The sequence below is a fragment of the Mastigoproctus giganteus genome, chromosome 12 (assembly GCF_048544385.1).
Source record: "Mastigoproctus giganteus isolate SK-2022 chromosome 12, ASM4854438v1, whole genome shotgun sequence".
Classification (NCBI taxonomy): Eukaryota; Metazoa; Arthropoda; class Arachnida; order Uropygi; family Thelyphonidae; genus Mastigoproctus; species Mastigoproctus giganteus.
The window spans coordinates 5,287,907-5,306,467 of NC_143586.1; the positions used below are offsets into that span (position 1 = coordinate 5,287,907).

The following is an 18,561-nucleotide window of genomic DNA, read 5'->3' on the forward strand; positions in this document are numbered from 1 at the left end:
CAACCTCTGATATCCTTTCTTTCCTGTAGTGGCGAGTCCGGAGCGGGTAAAACTGAAAACACCAAGAAAGTCATTCAGTATTTCGCCCATATTGCTGCCTCGGGTTATAAGCAAAAAGTATCTACTGGTGTAAGTTAGAACGTTCATGGTGAATTTTTCTTTCTTTACAGGAAATGAAAGTAATCGTATAGCAGCAGTCCCAAAAACTGTCATGGTCATAATGACTTCTCTGTGTTACGAACAAATTGCATTGTGCTGTGCAAGGAAGCCTGCATGACGGTTTTTAGAACAGCCAAGCTACACGCGAGCGAATATAATTTGCTCGTTGAGATGATTGAATCAATTTTCTATTCGTGCAACGTTAGTACAGCGATGTATGCTTATTATGAGCTTTTTGTTAAGCAGCTGGGCTTCCCAAAGATATCTTTGAATGTCCACGATGATAAAATCTAACCAGCGCATGTGCACTGTGGGCTGTTAATAGTTAATGATTCGGAGACATTACCTCAGAAGGATATTTATAGATACTTCTGTTTTTTGCCTATCCTAATCCCTAACCTTAACCTATAACCTTGTCTCTACCCACACATCTGTAATGCCCGTCCTCTTCCTGGTCATCCCGTGTGTCCTCTGTGTCCAAGCCAATAGCCTGTGAACTTTTCTTTTCTCACAGAACGATGTTTCTTTTTTGTAACCTAGCGGTGAATCTGGTGCCGGTAAGACTGAAAACACGAAGAAAGTAATTGCTTATTTCGCTAATGTCGGTGCCGTGAGCAAAGGAAAGGAAAAGAAGGAAGGGGCGTCCAAGAAGGTATTTCTCAAGGATGCTTGGTTCGTGTGGAATCCCACTTGTAGAGATCCCATATACTTCCCATTCCAACTATCTGCATGATGATGAAGGGGTTAAATGTAGCGTAGGTTTAGAAATTAATTATCCTCATCGCCTCACCCGTTATTCTGCCTCTTGACAGTCTCGTTTCAGTATATAAATTATACTTTTCAGTAAATACGATTAAAGTAATCAAAAATAACTTCAGGGAGGGACGTATGCGTTGTTTTTCGATTGTAGATAAGATTATATTGTAGGTTTTTCTGTTTTGAACGACACTACACCAATCTACAAGGCCCCAAGATCCAATCTACAAGATCTCCAAGATCCAGTCTACAAGGCCCCAAGATACCATCTACAAGATCTTTTTTGTCACAAACCATTCCATTTCAACCATTGAGTTAGACCCACTGACTGGAAGGAGGGTATACAATTCAATGTATTACTATATTTTCGTGGAATAACAGGAATTATCCATCACTATTATAAAGTTCCCACCGGCTGACTTAGACCTTATACGATTCAGTAACCAGTACAAATATAGTCAAGAGGCAGAGTACACATAAAAATATAATAGCATGGAAAAAACACACCAAAATACCTTTCCTAACACCTAAATCAACCGTGCATGTTTCTTAGAGTACTTGCACGAACTGTGCATATTCTTCAGGATGCATAACACGTTCTACGGATATGCACATTAATTACTTTTCCTTCTAAAAATAAAACCCTCATTCCATAAAGTAGCTATATATTGTAGAAAGCAAACTGCCTATTATTAAAAAAAAACTTCTTAACCTTATGAAAACTGGCATGATTACTTTCGAATTTTGATTATTAAGACTAATGCTCATAACAGAATATTCCTCACAATTTAACCAGCTACTGAAATGTTAACTAGCATGCTCTTGCTTTTGCACATCCCGGGGAATTTATGTTTGTAATATAAATGATTATTTACTTACTTGCTAAAAAAAAAAAAGTTAGCATCTTAAATAGATATAAATAAATAAAATCGAAATACTGTATGTTTTATATTATTTATGTACTTATAAAGGATATATACATATCAAATAATAACGGAAATTGTAGTTTGAAATTAATTAATTTTAATATTAAAATCAAATCCTCAAGGGTGATGCTGATACCATCTTTGAGGATTCGATAAACCAGGCTAAAGAATTTCTAGCGTGCAAATAGTAATCGTGTGTATATATATATATATATATATATATATATATATATATATATATATACAGGTTTACTTTTTCCAACTTATTAAAGTTTCTTTATTTTTATATAAAATTATAGTATTTAAAAAAAAAACATGGAAGCGCAAGTCCCGGAAACTCTACGTAACCATAAAAATGTAATAAAATGCGCAAACAAAACTGAAAAGAAATCGTGTTTAGCTATTGTGATGTGATAGCAATAAGAAGGCTGTTTGAAAAATAAGGTAACGCGTTTCTCTAAACAGATAATCAGAATAACTGAACGGTGCATTAATGAAGGCACAGTACTGCACTACTTTTCAACATGATTACCATGATGAACGTGATGTTCAGGCACTTATCCCATCGCATCAAGGTGCAGGCATGCTTGTCATCATAAAATGCAGGTGCATTTTCATCAAAAGATTTCAACAAATCTTTTAAATTCATCCTTATCACCGAATCTTTACACTCCCCTCCCTAACTTTCGATACGGAGTAAACTCGCAGCACGTATGTAACAAAATCGAGTGACGGAAGTAACTGCGTCATCACCCAGTCGGCTGCGACAGCGCGTACCAGTCTCTGCCTGGTACTGCTTCAGTGTGGACTGACTAGCCACCGTCACCTCATTTTGTGACACCTCGAGTTCTACTGGACTAATTTGAAAAATTCAAAGTGTAGTGATTTTCTTTCGTCGTTCTTGGTAAGAAAAGGGTGAAATTGTAAAAAAAATAAAATAATAAAACATCATTTTAGACTGCCATTGCAAAAACAGGCGCTGAAAGAGCAAAAAGCTTATAAAGCTCGTTTAAATGCCTCTAAACTGAAGAAGACTGCAATCTCAGCTGCAGAACCTCAATGAATGTCGAGAACGTGCAAGAATAATGAAATTTTACTTCCGTTAAACTGAATCAGCCATCTATAAACCAGAACAAACCATCTATAAACCAGAACAAACCATCTGCGAGCTTTGTTACTTCGAATCCCCAGCCATCTGCAAGTCAGGACCAACCATCTGCAAGCTCTACTACTTCGGATCCACATCCGACGCAACATATTTTCTCTCGATTAAAACGTTTGAAACTTATTGAAGAATCTACTCCTGCTTTTCCTTATTTAAATTACAACAAACATCCTTATTCATACAGTTTGAAAGAAGATTTTGGAATAACGACTTTGGTGCGATTTTCTCGAATTGTGATCGTCTGTAGTATAAAAAAAATAATAATAAAATTGTTTTTCTTTATTTCAAAACATTTAAATTCTACAGAGATCTTTGCATAGAACATCGTTCGCGCGTTCCCGGCACAGGCATATATATATATATATATTTTTTTGTTTTTTTCTAAAACAGATGATCAGAAGAAGAAAGGTTCCTACTGTGTGGCAGATAAGCAAACATCCCTAATGTTGTAATCTGTAATCACTATTAATAACCATATCTTGTTGCTGATGAAATTCTATCATGCAGAAATCATAACTGGGCACACTTCATTTCAAATAGGGCAGCCTTTTGGTTTATTAACTTAATGTCAACAAAGGTATACACCGACTTGCAATAAGAGGAAAAGCAACGTTACCCGACTTTACAAATAGCCCTCATATATATGAGATGACAGATTAAATTCTTTCTTTCTTTTATGTAATGGAAAGTTTTAAGAATAAAAGCGAAAATTAAGAATATCAACTAGTATTTGGTAGCATAGACAAATATTGAAATACTAAATTAAGGTAATAAATTCAACTCTAAACTTCTTTTAACGATACATTTACCATTCTTCTATCTATTTTGTAATTTCCACAAGAAATTTATAAACTCAATTTGTTATAGTCTGTACTTCACTTGTAAAGACTTAAGTATTCGATATCTAGTCTACATCTTGTATTTTATCGCATTATAGTCTCGTTAAAAATATATTTAAATAGTCCTCGATGGTGAGGGAAACAGCGCAATATATAAATCGAGAATTTTCATTTTTGTCGAGCGTGATTAGAATTAATTTTCAATAATTACATCTTCTTTTTTTTGGAAAAATGTTTCGTGTTTTTATATAGTACATGAATGAAAGCATTAATCCCATGTGAATTCTTCAGGGTAATTTGGAAGATCAAGTTATTCAAACCAATCCTGTACTAGAAGCTTTTGGTAACGCCAAGACTGTAAGGAATGACAACTCCTCCCGTTTCGTAAGTATTTTTAAAATATATTTCTCATAATATTGAATTTGTTTTGACCATATCCATCAGTTACTGTATAATTATTGCAAAAATAGTATGGATTTCCTAGTTGTCTAGATATATTAGATGGATTGTTAATACGGACAGTAAATTTTCGACAGTATTTATCCATTTGTCCTCGCGGTAGCACAGTGGTAATAATCACTGTCCTCTCTCCACATTGGGGGAGGACCATGATTATAGAAAAGGCCCGGGTCCGAATTCCATCAATAACGGCGAGGAAGTTTTATGGGTTTTTTTCAAATCAGTGGCTGAGTTTCCCCTCCCCCGGAACTCGGGTTTTTCATCCAGAAAACAGGAAGACCAGAGAACACGAGCAGTTTATGGATATAATATACATGTGCGGATGAGGTTGTTCTCTGATACCCCTAATACGACAATCTAGGTAAGTCTAGTATTTATCTATTTGTATTTGATCAGGATGAAAACAAATATTTTCGAAGATTCATGAAAACATTTTACTGCTTATCTTATGGAGCTTTGTTCACATACTCTTATAGTTTTTCGACTTGTGTTGCTTCGATACGCAAGTAATAATTAATTTATCATTTATAATTAATTTAAAAGTTAAAGGCCAAACATGTAAATAAATTTAAAATCTTTAAATTTTTACAAAATTTAATTACCAACTGGCCGTCCAATATCACTGCAGGATTCTGACTTATATCATCTGCTTGGAAAGTTGTCTATACGAGAGGGCGATGGTTCAAAAAGTTTATATTCACCCAGAAGTAGTTGTGATAGACGGTTGAAACAAACACCATGTATTACACTCTTTCAACATAGTCACCAGACAAAATTATGCATTTTTCCTACCTCTCAATACATTTCTGCAGGCCAGTTTTGTGAAAGTCCTCTAATTGTCCTTCAAACGGCGACAGAAATCACATCATCAGCAACAAAGTGTTTTTCACGAAGGACTTCAGGGCAGGAAAGAAGGAAAAATGCATGGGTGCAACTTAATAAGCAGAATGTAGTAATATTTCGAATCCACTTCTGAGTATACCTCACTGCAGCATGCGAAGAATGCGTAGGGATATTATCGTGGAGCAGGCACATACCTTTTGACAGCTATCCCCATCTCCTTTCTTTCAAACCAGTACGTAGCTTTATGAGAAGGTTGGAATAATGCTTCGCCCTCTCAGTACCCTTTTGAAGGTAATCTGTTAATATTACCATGCTAATCGCCAAAACCTGACAGCATCACCTTTCCAGCACTTTGCTTTTTTTTTTTGGCGGGGCAGGGGTGATTCTGCAAAAAAAAAAAAAAAAAACTTGGTCATCCTTTTGAAAGCCGCATTCGGTTTTCATCAATAAACAGAATAACTTCAAAAATACAACAATGAAATTACAGTTTCATCCATTTCTAGAATTCAAAGAAAATACAAGTTAACTCGGGTTTCCCCCAGAATAACTCACGGGAAGAGAACCCTATTCCCTCCACCTGAGATAACTAGAGCCCCGATTGAAGAGGCCTTTAGAAATTCCTCCACTCTATGGTGGAACTCGAACCTAGACCCCGCTAAAAGAGGGACAAGTGGCGAGACCACTATACCATCACGGAGGATATCACTTTAGCGCCTGTTCTCTTAGTTTAGACTATCGTATGAATCTTGCCAAAACAGCAGCAGTAGGAGTGAAATCTTATTAAAATTTCGCTCCTACCTCATCAGTACTGTCCACTTTTTGAAAAAAAAAACAAAAAAAACAAATAATATAGTATATATTCGCATATTGACAATGGTTCAATCGCCAATCGCCATGTCTTAGACAATTTGAAGGTGTCAGGTCACGCATTTTTTACGCATCCACTGTGCAAGTTTCTTATAAACCAAATTTTCACTTTCACAACATATATGTCTTATGCAAAAAACATTGTGAGAGTTGTGTGATCAATAAGATATAAGACCTCTTATGTCTTATGCACCATATTCTAAATAAAATGCGAGGGGGCGTTGAAAAGTTTTTAGCTCAATATAGATCGCAAAGGTTTTCGTGAAAAAACAATTTTGCTACTGTGCTGTGACTCTCGTTTGTGTTCACAGAAACTTTCAGGTTTATAACTATATCTTCTCCTTTACGGAGGGCATTGAAGAATGGAAAATGAATGAAGACGCGACTGTTGAGCGTATCAAGCACCTGACCTCATTGGGTAACTTCATTTAAAGAATGTCGCGGAAAGAAATTCATGAAAATATGCAGCAAACGTTAGAGGAATCTTCGTCTTTCATACACCACGGTCAAAAATTGGGTGACAGAATTTAAACATGGACGAGATAGAGTTGAAGATACACCCCGCAGTGGGAGGCCGGTCGACACTTACAAATATGAATGCCATTCATTACCTGTTCATGCAAGACCGTAGCATAACATTGAAGCACAATGAGACAGCATTCAATATCTCCCATGAGCAAGCTCATGATATTGTGATTAAATGAAGGTTTCTTCGAGGTGGATCTCTAAAGCACTCTCACAAGACTGTGACAACAAACACTTCACACAAGACTGTGCAGAATTTTGAAGCTAATAAAGCTCGGTTTTGGGGTATGCCACTGTGGACGAAACAGGGATACACCATGTCGACTCTGAAATACAAGAACAATGGAAAGAGTGGAAGCATCTCTCTTCTCCCACTCCTAAAAATTTCCAAGAGCAGAAATAGTCAGCTGGCAGAGTCATGGCATATATCTTATGGGATACAGAAGGTGTGATCACGATTGATTTTGTGGAACAAGGTTCCACTATCAGTGCGAAGTATTATTCTAACCCACTGAGACTTTTCAGCGAGGAAGTGAAGCTCAAAAAGCACGGAAATTGGCCAAAAGAGTCATCTTATATTAATGCACACAACGTTGTCACTCAGGCAACATTGCGTGACAGTACGTTCGAGCTATTACAGCATCCATCGGATTTGACACCACCGGACTATTTTCTATTTCCAAATTTCAAAAAGGACTTTAAAAGGCGGAAATTCTAGAGTAACAATGCTGTGATGGATGCGGTCAACAACAAAAATCTTCTGAATTTTATGTAAGAGGGTTACTGATCGTGCCAGAAACTGTGCTGACTCTTTCTTACTTTTGTGACTTCTTTTGGTTTATCTTTTATTACTGATATACAAGACCTTATTATGAAAGTGATATGTAATTATCAATGAAAAATAAATGAAATAAGGCTTGTACTCTTAGTTTCCTTAATGAAGTTTAATCTTGTTTATAGGGTAAATTCATTCGTATCCACTTTGGACCAATGGGGAAGCTGGCTGGTGCTGACATTGAAACGTGTAAGTTTTCTTTCCGAATACTGTATATCCAAATCCCAGCAATTCGAGTTGCTTGATTACACGAACTCAGGATTATAAATATTTATAGACTCCTATAAAGTAACCAATTAGAACTTTCCTTCTGAAGATTTTCATACCTTTTAAAAACTTTCTTTTGCACAGATCTGCTAGAAAAAGCCCGAGTAATCTCCCAACAACCACTGGAGCGATCTTATCACATATTCTACCAAATCATGTCTGGTCACATCAAAGGACTAAAAGGTAAAATATTTAAATATCTCTTTGTTCTTATTTTTTACGAGAAAAGAATGAATATAAAATACCTTCATTTTCCCATTAGAAGTTTTCGGTAAATAATAATTATTATATTTACAGAAATATGTATTATAGCATAAAAGTATACATAGAAATCTTTTTCTAAGGATTTTTACATGGGTCATAATCATTCTGGATGTAATATAAATTTGATAAACAATATTTCTTAATGAAATTAAATAACATAATCCAGTATGGTATTATGAACAAGTAAAAACTTCTTCTCTTAACTTCTTTTTCTGTTTCAGGAATTAGTTTCTGATTTTACCTGATTGGTATTTTGTGTTATATGATGGTGCGAAATACCAAGGGAAATGAAATCAGTGTCTTCATTACAGTTATCTACAATAAAGAATGATATTCCGTCCTTACAAAGTAGATATAAAATACAACAGCATAGTTAATACAAAACTTGAAGTAAAATTTTAATCCAAAAAGTACCAAAAATATGCGCGAATAAGAAATTCATCTAAGTGAACACAATTTTTCTAGTCAGCTTTTCAAAATTATTCACTTCTTCATTTATTAAAATCTAACCAAGAATGACAAATCTTAAATAATTAGTTTGGTCGAACGGCCTGAGGTAACGTGCACATCACGGTCTAGTCAATACTGCCATCAAACACGCATAGCCCATTGCTAACTGACTCTTTCCTTGTCGATGAGGGTTATGTCTGGTCCGTTGTACGGGATTGAATTCTTCGATCTAGGGAAGAGCTTCCCGTTCGTGAGCCATGCGTTGGAAGCCACCATATCTTGATGATAGTCATTGTAATACCTTCCATGGAGTGCCTTCTTCCTATCTTTCTCTCTTTGTTTCTTCTGTGTGAGTGCGGCCCCAAGGTTGAGTGTTGTGTGCCGTTTGTCTATATTTCTTACAGCTTGCTAGATTGCTCCTGTGTTTTCTTGGAAGTAAACCCGCAGGTTTTAATCACTTTATTCTCTTGTTTAATGAGATCAGTCAATCTCCTCCTTCCTTTCCGGGCTATGGTCAGTCTCTTGATGGTCGACTTCGGGTAGCGTTGGCGGCTTTTCGTCGTCATTATGCTGATCGATCTCATAATCTCCTCCAGCTCTGTGTTGGTCCAATCTATGACCCCGAAGGGGTACGTTAATACTGGGAACCCCATAAGTGTTTATGGCTGTGACCATGTTCCCTCCATTCAGCTTTGATTTTAGCAGCTTCTCAGTCTCTGATGGTATTTGTCAGTCGGGTGGACCTTGATCTCCTTGTTTTCTAACTGGTGAGTCTGCATCACCTCAGATATTTGTAGGTCTCTCTTTCTCTGTCATGGCTTAAATCTTTTCATTGGGCTTCAGCTGATAGTTTCGTCCGACTGGATGTCCTTGATGCAATCCATGGGTCTTGCATTTGTCTAAGCCAAATTGCATCCTGGTGTCAGTAATGAACTCCTTGGTGATCCGGAGCAGCTGTTGGAGTTGATTCTCGGTTTCGGCATAGAGTTTAATATCATCCATGTTCATCAGGTGATAGAGGGTGTACAGGTTCCTCTTCCCTTCTTTTAGCGTATATCCGTACTTCTTGTTGTTGAGCATGGTGGACAGTGGGTTGAGTGCTAGACAGAACTATTGTGGGCTCAGGGCATTTACCTGGAACATTCCTCTTCTGGTGGGGATCGGTATGATCGTGATGTTCTCGACCTTGAGAGTGGTCCTCCAGTTCGCCATGGTTGCTTCTAGGAACTGTCTCAGTGTCTCTATCAGCTACAGGGCACGGAGGAAAAGTCCTAGTGGTAGTCGATGTAGGCAGTGTACCGGTTGCGATGCTTCTGTAGACTTCCATAACTGCCGCATCGGTTGTCAATTGTTCCTTGCATCCTTTGCTCATCTGCTTACATTCCTTCTGCTGCTCGGCCATGATGTTATGACTCTCCAAGTGGTCTCATATCTTCTTAATTACAGCTGGTCAAGATCTTATACATTATTGGGAGACAGGTGATTGTTCAATACCTCGCCGAGTTTGTGGTGGCTTTGCCCTTAGCTCTCAGATAGTTGGTTTCTTGAGTCAGAGACTCTGAGATTGCGTTAGGGTGCCTTATTATGTAGGTGAACTGCTGCTCCGCTATGTGCCTGTGTGTGTAACTGAATTTTTTGTACCAGTAGTTGTCAGTGTTATATATTCCTGGAGTTCGCCGGTTGTGGGAATTCCTGATCGACTGTTGTACTTCGTCTTCCCAAATCTTCCATCCTGTTATTTCTTGTACGTCCTAGGTTTTTTCCTTTCTAGATCTATCCAGGGGACACAGCTATTATGGCTAAATTTGCTGCTCCACAGGTTACCCCAGAACTCCTCGAGTGCTTTCTGGTCAGATGGTCCGTTACCTTCCTTCGTCTGTTGTCCAACGTTCCTGTAGAAATATTCAGTTGTCTCTTTTCGTCAGCAATATGGCCTTAGTTGCTAATGCTCCTAAAAACCAAATAACAAACTATCTCTTTTCGTCTGGGCACTCTTCCATAACAGCGAAGTGCAAGGAGGACACGCTCAAGCAGAACCTCCTTGCGCTCTTACTGACTGCAAGGAGGTTCTGCTGGAGGGTATCCAGATATTCTTCGATTCTCTGATTATAGGTCTTGTATTTGCTGTGGATGTTGTCTTTCTTGGGGTCGGTAGGCCGATGGAGCGACTTTCGCAATTTTTTCTCCTAGCATTTTTTTTTACGCGTTTTGATTCGAACTCAGGTGCATGGTATTCCTACTTCGGCGTCGTAATCACTGCGCTAATCGCGCTCCTCTATCATCAAGCATGAGTTTCAGTATTCATGCTTGATGATAGAGGAGCACGATTAATCATGAGTTTCAGTATTCTAAAAATGTGTCATAACAAAAAATTAAGAATAATTCGATTATTTATAGTTTTAAAATAAAAGCAACACCCTGAAAGGCTTGCTTTGTGAAAGCTAGGTGGGAAACAAAATTGTTTTAAGTATATTAACTAATCACATTTATGATTCTCAGTACTATGTCTAACTCATAAGAATAAAAAAAAAATCCAATTTCTATGGACTTAATAGGATTGATGACAATATTTCTGATTAGGAGACCAAAGAATATCAGTAAAAACCAAGTTAGAATTCGTCGTCTTTTAAATATAAATCACTGATCGGAAGGAAGGCAAACCATCAATAAAGCCTTGTTCCTTTTAAACAGGTTACTCTTTGTAACCTAAACAGTGAAGTTAGCTGCTTGTGGTTATAACACGCCTAGTAGTTGAAACATGACTCCAGATGGTCACTGTTGTTTCGCACATAATTAATGATATATATATATAGTAAACTACGATTTAATTCCTTACAAAAACTAAAATTAAAGTTGCTTAACAAACTATTACAAAGATCTTAAATCAAACTGTAATAGTTGTTGTGCCTATTGTATACAATGGTAACAGAAGTAAGTTGCCATAAGAATTGTTGCAATTTTTTATGCTCGTATTGATATTTTATGAAAATGGCCATTATGAAAATACGCTATGCTACTAAAGGTCAAGGGATATCCCTAAGAGATTACGAAAAATTGAAATACTTTGGCCTATAAAGGAGGCGTCCCCGTAGCCAGGTGGCAGGAGCAGCAGTGCGTAGCACACGCTTCTTGATTAGACCGGAGTTCGAGCCCGTCACCACCAGATGCGGAAAGGTCAGGGAATGACCACCGCATATCCCCGGAGAAATATGGCATTAGTTGCTAATGCTCCTAAAAACCAAATAACAACAACAACAGCCTATAAAGATGATCTAAACGTGTACATCGACAGTGAACACACTACAGGAGGAATGGCAGTTGGATGTGGACTTAATATGTGCGTGGATGTGCGTGCTATTTCCCAAAAAGTAAACATCCACAAGTCGGCGTTTGGCAATGTGCATAAAATGTAAGTCCGGAGGTGACATCAAGCCCAAAAAACGACTAGGTGAATGGAAACCATCGACTGACAGGAGCCCACGTGCCTTGAAACCGTTGGTTATCTCGTATCGCCATCAATCACTGGAGAACCCGAGTTTGGAGTCACAAGTAGCCACAGACAAACCTGTAAGTGTTTCCACAACTTACAGAGAACAGTTTGCCACGATAGGAATGCAACCCACGAGACTGATAACAAATACATACCATCGATCGGTATGGTGCAAGATCTGTCCTGTGGAGCGGTTTTATTTGATCCACAACCAGTCTAGGAAAAAGTCCATCAGAATAGTCGCCCTATGCAATCTTCCAGTCTGATGGATGTGTTTGAGTATAGAAGATTCCCGAAGAGCGATTACCTGGGTGTGCTGTTACCTGGGTGAGGAGATGTCATGGTCTGATATTTTTTTCATCATATGGACTAAATCCTCTGATTGCAATCGTGAAACTACGAATGCTGCATCCTAAATTGAGTTCTCGACAATTCTCTGTACTATTTTTCATTACGAAATGTTAGAGAACACCTTCCTTACACACTGCAGTGTCTCCAGCATCGAACTCCACCCTTAAACGAACAGACCATCTTTTGGGTGAACTGGAACGCAGAATTATGACGAAGCCAAAACGATACCTTTCGTCAGTGGGGTTCATGAGTACCCCAAAAACAGAGTGGAACATATCACCAGCTTTCTTCCAGAAATTAGAAAAAAAGTCATTCTCACTTATGGTCGCCACCATGATTAATATCATGGTGGCGACCATGATATTAATTTCTTTGAATAAATGCAATGTATTCATAACTAAAAATCTCCCATGACTTTTTATAGGATAGTGTACGAATTTACTGTCATATATGTATGGGTGTTCGAAAAGTTAGGTTGCTGTAAGAACGATTTGAAATAATGCAAAACTGTAACTCTAAGTACAATACGATATCCTAAAACGATATCATTTTGATTTGAGTGAAGTTGGAGCTACTAATTCAGTACAGAATAATAAATCGCCTAATTCAGTACACACACACACAGGCGCCTGTGTTCTTTGTTCTAATTTCATATGTGGCAATGAAGACCGTAAAAGGCTCCTCGTAATACTTTTATGAATAAGAACAAATTGATTTTACAATACCCAATTAACTGTATTAGCATTACACGCAAATTTTGAATTCGTAGCCTCATGTTTTGGACACCCGCACATAAAACAGATTGAATTTTCCAATGTTTTTAGGTTATTTTTAAAGAGAAGTTATCTTTTTATTTTTCAAGTGGTTATTTTTATTATGATTCAAAGTCAAAACAACTTAAATCTGCTCTGCTGGCGCGCAGCAAAACCTGAAAGAGCTTAATCTAAGCAAGACTTACGGTAGGTTGATAGATTGGAAATTTGAAAGAAGAGCTCTGCGTATTCTCTCTGAATAAGCGAGGGAATTCCCATGAGATGTTGAGCCTACATCAAACTATCGTAAGTGTGCTGGCTATTATTGCACAGATCAAAACTAAAATATTTCTGTCTTTCTGTATTTCTGTGCTCAGTTCTTTCATCTGCAAAAAAAAGCCTCTAAATTAAATTGCTTCTGCATTTTTAAATCACATTGCGAGCTTATTTTGCTGTTCAATATACTTAGTACAGATGCTTTTTTCTTTTCTGCATTTTCTTACCCACCCCCACACAAAACAGCTGTTGCTAAGTGACAATATCTATGACTACCACCACCACTTCGTCTCCCATGGAAAAATAGCGATAATCCGTATGTAGATGGAGATGAAATGAGCCTTCTAGACGTGAGTATCTCTCAGATGCACGTGCGATAATCCCACCTGCCTCCTAGCCTGCCCTGGTTGCAGTGGTTGCAAGAATTCCCTTATTTCCTCATCCCTCCTTCATAGAATGATATTACCTGAGTGGTACCTATCCAAATATTAGAATTTTTTATCCCACAATATAATAATCTATTTATCTCCATTAAATTAAACACATTCCTGCGAATTAAATGTGTACGAAACAACCTGACCCCTTCTTTACTGAAGATGAAAAAAATTAATGATTTCTTTTTTGTATGTTGTATAAGATGTACAAATTATAATAGGTAATAAAGAAGATAAAATGAAACTTTGAGAGAAGATTTGGATGGTGCATTATATTCTTTCTTCAATTTATTTAAAAGTTCCTCTTTCTAAATTGTTGTCTCTTAACAGATAAGACCATTGGCCCTTGACTTGTGACGTTTTCCTCCATACTTGACATGAGAGGTGATCATTTCATTCGAAGATTTGGGCCGAGTTTGTTTTTCCCTATTATCCTCATAATTAGACAGCTGAACGAGAAATTCCTACCTTGATGGAATAATTTATCCAACGAATGAAGCATACCAGATTATAAAAATACAAATAACTTTCGTCCTCTTGTGTAGCACAGCTGGTTGGATCGCCGTCCTGCCCTACACCGGGTGGAACAGACCTGAGTTCGAGGCCATAAAAAGGAATTTTTATGGCCCTTTTTCACAACGTGGCTTACATGAGTTTTCCTTCTGGAAACTCTAGTTTTGTCCAAAACAGAAAATCGGCCACAGAACACGCAATTTACAGACAATATAGACGGAGCAATATGGCTTTAGTTGCTGATAACTCTCATGGTACATCTGCAGTTTAGATAATGAGAGACAAACTGAATACTGAGATTAATCTCTAAACATTGCGTAATAATTACGTTTTAAATGCATTTCCGATTTGTTTCTGAGTTGTAGGAAAGGAAGTGGGAATTCATTAAATAGCCTGCTTAAATAGGCATAGTCGAATTCTTCCAAGATCTTCTTACTATGCTTATTTTATTCTCCACTCGTTTGGGGATATTCCTTTACTGTAGGAGTATTCAATTATTGAAACTATTTCCCCTACGTTCACTTATTAAAATAAATAAATAAATAAATAATCTTAATTATTAGGTACCAAGCAATGGGTTACAGTACATGACTAGAAATTTTGGTCATCCTGGCCCTTCATGAATAGTGACAAGAGTTTTGCTCATTACGACGACAAAGCCACGAGTATTACAGTATTCATGGAATGAAATTTATCCATTAGCGAATATAAAGCTGATGCCAAATCAGAGAATGAAATTATCACCTCTGCTATTTCTTCATGAAACCTATGCATTGATCCTGTCCTCTGTGTCCAGTACTACTATCCTGATATGGTTTACTATAGAGTACAACGGTTGTACTGAAAACTATCCTGCTCGATCTGTGTTTGAACTCACCAACAAACAAACTTCGTCGTGTTGAATCCTCACTTTCCTCTAAAGAACCCTGTGAAATATTCCTTCTGTGCCTGAATTTTCAATATCCTTTATTTGTACTTCACTTCATTAATCATTCCTTTAAAAATTTATGAGAAGACTTGAAATACATTTACAAAGACTTTGCATATATTTAAAATGAATTCTAATCTGTTTCTTTTATTTCCTGATTCCCTACCCTTCGAAACTTGCAATTATAGATAAACTGCTGGTCAGCGACGATATTCATGACTATCATTTCGTGTCCCAGGGTAAGACTGAAATTCCAGGGGTTGATGATGCAGAAGAAATGGGGTTTACAGATGTGAGTACCAAAGAAAATTATAGCTACCCTTCCAGCATCATCCCCAAAAAATAACAACGAGTTCACGTAGTCCTTAGTTTCTTATACTCCTCATTAAAAACTTCCATTTTTGAAAGCCCTTTTTTTTTTCTACTTCCTTTCCCTCCTAATCCTTCCTTATTTTCTACCTCCTTGCAACAATCACATAGTAGTTAGTAGTATCTCCTACCCAAATTAAATTCCATTTTATTATTTAATTAAATAAATAGAAGAAAGAGCATATTGGTAGGAACTTCGAAAGTGTTTGGAAAAAAATAATTATGATTTCATTTACATTATAAATACTAACCAAAATGTCCCGCTTGATCAATGCACTTGTCTGTTCCGAAAATGAAATTTTTCTTCAATGCGATAATGCAAAAATAGCAATAATATGTATCTCCTAGGGTAAAAATTTAAGGGCTTTTTATTTTCAGAAACGTATCCTATAAACTAGGCAGCAATCACATTAAAAGAAACCCTTGCTATTTATGAACTCTTTACACTGCTTACATCTCTCGGCTTTATTGCCCAAAATTGCGGTGGAATAACCAACAAGAGAGAAATATCCCGAAAGTCGCATGGCACGATAGGGATGCAGCCTACGAGCCTTTGATAACAAATACATACCATCGATCGGTATGGTGCAAGATACCTGGGTCGTGGATCAACGAAAATCGGTCCTGTGGGGCAATTTTCTTTGATCCACAAGCAGTCCGAAAAAAAAGTCAAAGGAAGAAAGACTTCGATTATGTCGGCTACAGAGTTTCGCAACAAGGCGCCTTGGGAGGGGTGGCCTGAATGTGGTTTATAAGGCTCTGATCAAGGTTAGTAAAATGAAAGAAGGTGGACTTTTCATTCACTGTTATGAACAATTCCAGAACTAGGAGCCATAAATTCAAATTACAGAGGTTTAGACTAGATTGTAGGAAGTTTTCTTTTAGCCAGCGATTTGTTGATTACTAGAAAAAGTTGCGTATGCAGGTAATTGAAGCTGACTGTTTGAAGAAATTTGAAAGTCAACTGGATAGGCGCCTCCGTAGCCAGGTGGGCAGGAGCAGCAGTGCGTAGCACACGCTTCTTTATTAGACCGGGGTTTGAGCCTGTGACCACCGGATGCGGAATGGTCAGGGAATGACCATCGCATATCCCCCCGGAGCAATATGGCCTTAGTTGCTAATGCTCCTAAAAACCAAATAGCAAACAACTGGATAGGTACCAACATGAGGAGGGAAGCGCATAATTTGTATTTTCTTATGTATTTTTTTTTTTTTTTTTTTTTTTACACCAATCATATCCTCAGTGTCTTAACAATTCTGCAGATTACTCCATGGAAGCAGCTGATCATCTCAAAAACCTCAGTTGGCAACGCAGAGAATAGACATACTAGATATAATAAAGTTTATTTAGAGCCAGAAATATGTAATTGCAAATCGCCCTACTTGCAACTTTCAACGACGGTATCCACCAAACTCAACAACTTCAAACGATTTAGTGGGTTCTCCAGTAAATACTGTCACTCTATGCAATTTTCCTAATGATGACACTGCCATGATAAAGCATGTAGAATGTGAATGCAAGCAGAGACATTTCTATGTTTGGTGCTGCACTCCATAACTAAAAATTAAAAATTCTTTATTAAGAAAAGTCCACCAATAATACACTATTGCCATGTGGCAGTGTGCTTAAATCAACATTGTATACTACGATGAACTCTGAACTTTCATGCAATATATGCTTAGAATCAAAGATGTATAAGCGTTAACCCATGATTTACGTTTAATTATCGCACCTGGATTGCACGTAGTATGCACACCCTCCTAGCCAAAAGCTGTACGTTTAATAATAAACGAAATTCGAAATAGGAAGTATCTAACTGTACAGGTAAAATTAAATGCTTGAGCCTTCATCCATAATAGGACAATAAAATTATTATACAAAACTTGCTCTTCGCTTAGAGATATTTAAATAATTTCAAATATAAATGAAATTCAGAACGAAACTTTCGAAATGGCCAGTATGTTCTTTCTCATATTTCCTCCAAAACAAGCAATTCTGCCCCAGATTTCAAAAGAATATCGGACAAGAGAGAAATATCTCAAAAGGTATGTAAGCTATGAGGAAAAATGTTGTCCCACCCCTTGCTCGTTTCCTTCTCAATAAAGAATCCTATTCAGTGAATGAAGTCCTACTTGTTGAGTCCTTTCCTACTAAATGGTGTGTGAAATTTAAGTAGTTTCCATAATCCCAAAAAATTAGTAAATCCCAAAAATTAAAGTATTTCCCACTAAACACTCTAAAAATAGATTGAGTCCTTTCAAAACAATGTATTTAAATCCTCCCAAACATCCAATTCCAAAATATAGAATGGAAATCTCACCTGTTGTAGAAAGTCATCCCAGCATCGTAGAAAGTGTATGTACATAATCCTTTTTCACCGAGCATGCAATCCTTTTGCAAGCGTAAGGAAATCAGAAGGCCTTTCCTTGCAGAATTTAACATCTACCGGAATGTCTCCACCTCTTCCCAGCATTCTTTTAGCATCCTTTTCCATTCCTTATAATTTTTTAAATTGACCTTGTAGTTAGTTACTCATTTTTTTCCTTCCTTAGAAGCTCAACGTAGATGCGACCTTCATCCCTGTTCTTGAATTTCCCATCCCTTTAACTGTATGTGCAAACATATGCTGTTTATAAAGTGTCATCTCTATTTTCCTTGAAGTCATCCGAAGAAGCAGAAGGATTGCTCAAGTTACATTACACATTTATTTTTTAAGAGAGACCTTTTTTAAAAAAATAATTGCCATTTATCAGATATCAAGAAATTCTTGTAAAAAGTAGAACCCTTATGCCTTAACCCTTGGCAGAAACGTCAAATTATGTGGATCAGTAAAAACACTTATATAGCATCAAGTTTAAGTGAAAAAAACATTCACAAGAAAAAAATCAAACACCCACAAGAAAGTTTTTAATGAAAACGGCTTTTCTCAAAGCAGATTATGAATTATTTTACATAAATAGCTGTTCTAATAAATCATTCTCCTTAACGTTTGAGGAATAATGTACGCACTTGCTGTGTGATGAGCTCAGTTTGTGCCTGGTTGGTCAAAAAGAGAGGTAATGAGGAAACCATCAACGACGTTCTGGTGTATC

At 37.1% G+C, this 18,561-nt stretch overlaps 1 protein-coding gene across 9 annotated transcripts in view; it reads left to right on the top strand.

The window, feature by feature from the left end:
• Positions 1-18,561, top strand: part of LOC150076647 (myosin heavy chain, muscle-like) — a 138,992-nt gene that overhangs the window by 35,835 nt on the left and 84,596 nt on the right. For 8 of the 9 annotated variants that reach the window (XM_090386358.1, XM_090386356.1, XM_090386350.1 and 5 more), the window contains exons 6-10: positions 700-811; positions 4,137-4,229; positions 7,500-7,563; positions 7,726-7,824; positions 15,288-15,391. In XM_090386358.1, coding sequence (XP_090242484.1) covers positions 700-811; positions 4,137-4,229; positions 7,500-7,563; positions 7,726-7,824; positions 15,288-15,391 — 472 coding nt within the window. The remainder of the gene's footprint in view (positions 1-699; positions 812-4,136; positions 4,230-7,499; positions 7,564-7,725; positions 7,825-15,287; positions 15,392-18,561) is intronic. The other variant, XM_090386357.1, reaches the window with a different exon arrangement.